Source organism: Oratosquilla oratoria, chromosome 4 (assembly GCF_046742065.1).
Source record: "Oratosquilla oratoria isolate Oo_2021 chromosome 4, ASM4674206v1, whole genome shotgun sequence".
Taxonomy (NCBI): domain Eukaryota; kingdom Metazoa; phylum Arthropoda; class Malacostraca; order Stomatopoda; family Squillidae; genus Oratosquilla; species Oratosquilla oratoria.
Genome location: NC_134780.1, coordinates 8,177,697 through 8,180,196, shown reverse-complemented (window position 1 = coordinate 8,180,196; position 2,500 = coordinate 8,177,697). Strand labels below are relative to the sequence as shown.

The following is a 2,500-nucleotide window of genomic DNA, read 5'->3' as shown; positions in this document are numbered from 1 at the left end:
TCGTAAGGCAAAATTTCTGAGTCCATGTATCATTTTGGTCATTCCTCTCTTTGTGTACTGATTCTAGTGAATTGGTGTCCTTTCTGTAGGACGGAAACCAAAATTGTACCGCATAGTCAAAGATGGGTCTAACTATCGTTAGATAGAGTTTAATGATTACCTCTGCACTTCTATTCCTTGCCGTCCTAGTAATAAAACTTAATGCTCTGTTAGCTTTATTCCTAACGCTAATGCACTTGTTTCCTAGTTTTAAGGTCCGGACTCACCAGAACTCCCAAGTCTCTCTCGCACTCAGTTTTCTCTAAAAGCGTGTTATCTAATCTGTATCTATTTTTGGGGTTGTGTAGCCCTACGTTTAACACGCTACACTTAGAGATATTGAAGTTCATTTGCCATTTGATCGACCATGAGAACAATTTGTGAAGATCATCCTGCAGAATCTCTGCGTCGTCTCCTGACCTAATTAGGCGTCCTATTTTAGTGTCGTCCGCAAACTTACTAACATCACTATTTAACCCATCGTCTAAGTTGTTTAAGTACATAATGAACAACAAGGGAACCGAAACCGAGCCCTGGAGGACTCCACTAGTAACATTGCCCAACCTAGATTTTACTCCATTTATGGTGACCCGCTGTTTTCTGTTACTAATCCAAGCTCTAATCCATTCTAACACTTTTCCTCCTATGCCATGGGCTTTGATTTTATTTAGTAGTCTCTGGTGTGGCACCTTGTCGAACGCTTTGCTAGAGTGAAGGTAAATCATATCGTGATTATCATTGTTATCTGACGCCTTATATACTTTAGTACAAAAGGATAGAAGATTAGTCACATATGACTTACCCTTGGAGAAACCATGCTGTGAATCACGAATTAAATTATGTCTTTCGATGTGTTCTCTGAGTCTATTTACTGTAACTGATTCAAGCATTTTTCCTATAACCGATGTCAAAGTGATTGGCCTGTAGTTGCATATAGACGATCTATCTCTCTTCTTAAAAACAGGAACAACGTTTGCTTGCCTCCAAGCAGTAGGTACAAAACCAGTGTCTACTGATTTATTAATTATTTCTCAGTTAACTTGTCGCAGATTTCAAATTTAAATTCCTTTAGCATTCTTGGAAAAATTTCGTCTAGACCCGGGAATTTTGTAGCTTTAAGTCTTTCAGTCTGCTTGACTACTTCTTCTTTACTAATGCTGGTATTAGATAGACTACTTTCTTCATCCCCTCTAAAAATCAGATCGAAGTCAGGTACTTTATCTAACCTCTCATTAGTAAACATCGATAGAAAATAATTGTTAAACTCCTCACTCATTTTTTTCTCCGATTCTATCATGAAATTTTCATCGTTTTTAATTGGTCCTGTTCTTTCTTTATTTTTTGTTCTATAGAGATGAAAGAAACCCTTTGGGATGGATCTTGCTTGACTAGCAACCTCAATTTCATAATTACGTTTCGCTGTACGTGTATTCTTTTTAGCCAGCTTTGCCATTTCGTGTTTTTTTATTATTATTATTATTTTTTTTATGTAAAGTCCTCTTTTCATTCCGATCTCATGTTTCAATCTGTACGTCATCCATTTGGGAGTATTACTATTTCTATGTATCAAAGCGTTGTTAAAGTCTCCCAGGAGCAAAAAGTTAACAAGTGTCAGAGCATTCTCAGTTAATAGACCCCTTAACTATCAACTTCTAAAGGAGTTAAAACCTTAGGAATAAGCTTATTAGTAAATACAATATTTTATTTTTAAAACCTGTATATTAAATCTAAGTATCAACAATTGTTCCGATGATTTGTATGTGTTTATCGACCGAAAATCATTCCGGATTAGAAGAAAAAATATGACCTTACATAACAAAGAATCATCCCTTTATTACCACAAAACCTGTGAAGTTATCAGTCTTACTTTTTTTTGTTCACTTTCAGTAGATTTCTTTTGCATTTGACTTTAAAGACGGGGCATGTCATGGACAACGTTCCAGGGTCATCCACCTGAAGCAAGTAAACAAATTATAGATTATCTATATCTATATCTATATCTATATCTATATCTATATCTATATATCTATATCTATATCTATATCTATATCTATATCTATATCTATATCTATATCTATATCTATATCTATATCTATATCTATATCTATATCTATATCTATATCTATATCTCTATATCTATATCTATATCTATATCTATAAACATGGCTAAGACAAGTGTTACACTTCACCTAATTAAAACTGACACGTCTTCAATAGAGCTCGTCATTCTTCATTGAAATATCATATATGACAGGGCAACAGATCTGGGTATCAAAAGAATATTGTATATCAAAATATCTTCATATCATCATACTGTAAATAGTGATTTAATGTGACAGCTAGATATATATACGCCATCATTGATTGCCTATATTTTATGATGTTATTGATCATATTTTCTAGACATCGAGAACGTCTTTAGCATGACCATAACATCATCGCTCTGGCCTTAGAGCTGATA

The 2,500-nt window shown here is 34.3% G+C and overlaps 1 protein-coding gene across 1 annotated transcript in view; it reads right to left on the bottom strand.

Annotated features, from left to right (window-relative positions):
* LOC143024612 (mite allergen Der f 3-like) overlaps nt 1-2,500 on the bottom strand; it is a 33,442-nt gene that overhangs the window by 23,101 nt on the left and 7,841 nt on the right. Inside the window, exon 4 of the mRNA XM_076183475.1 lies at nt 1,907-1,992. Coding sequence (XP_076039590.1) covers nt 1,907-1,992 — 86 coding nt within the window. The remainder of the gene's footprint in view (nt 1-1,906; nt 1,993-2,500) is intronic.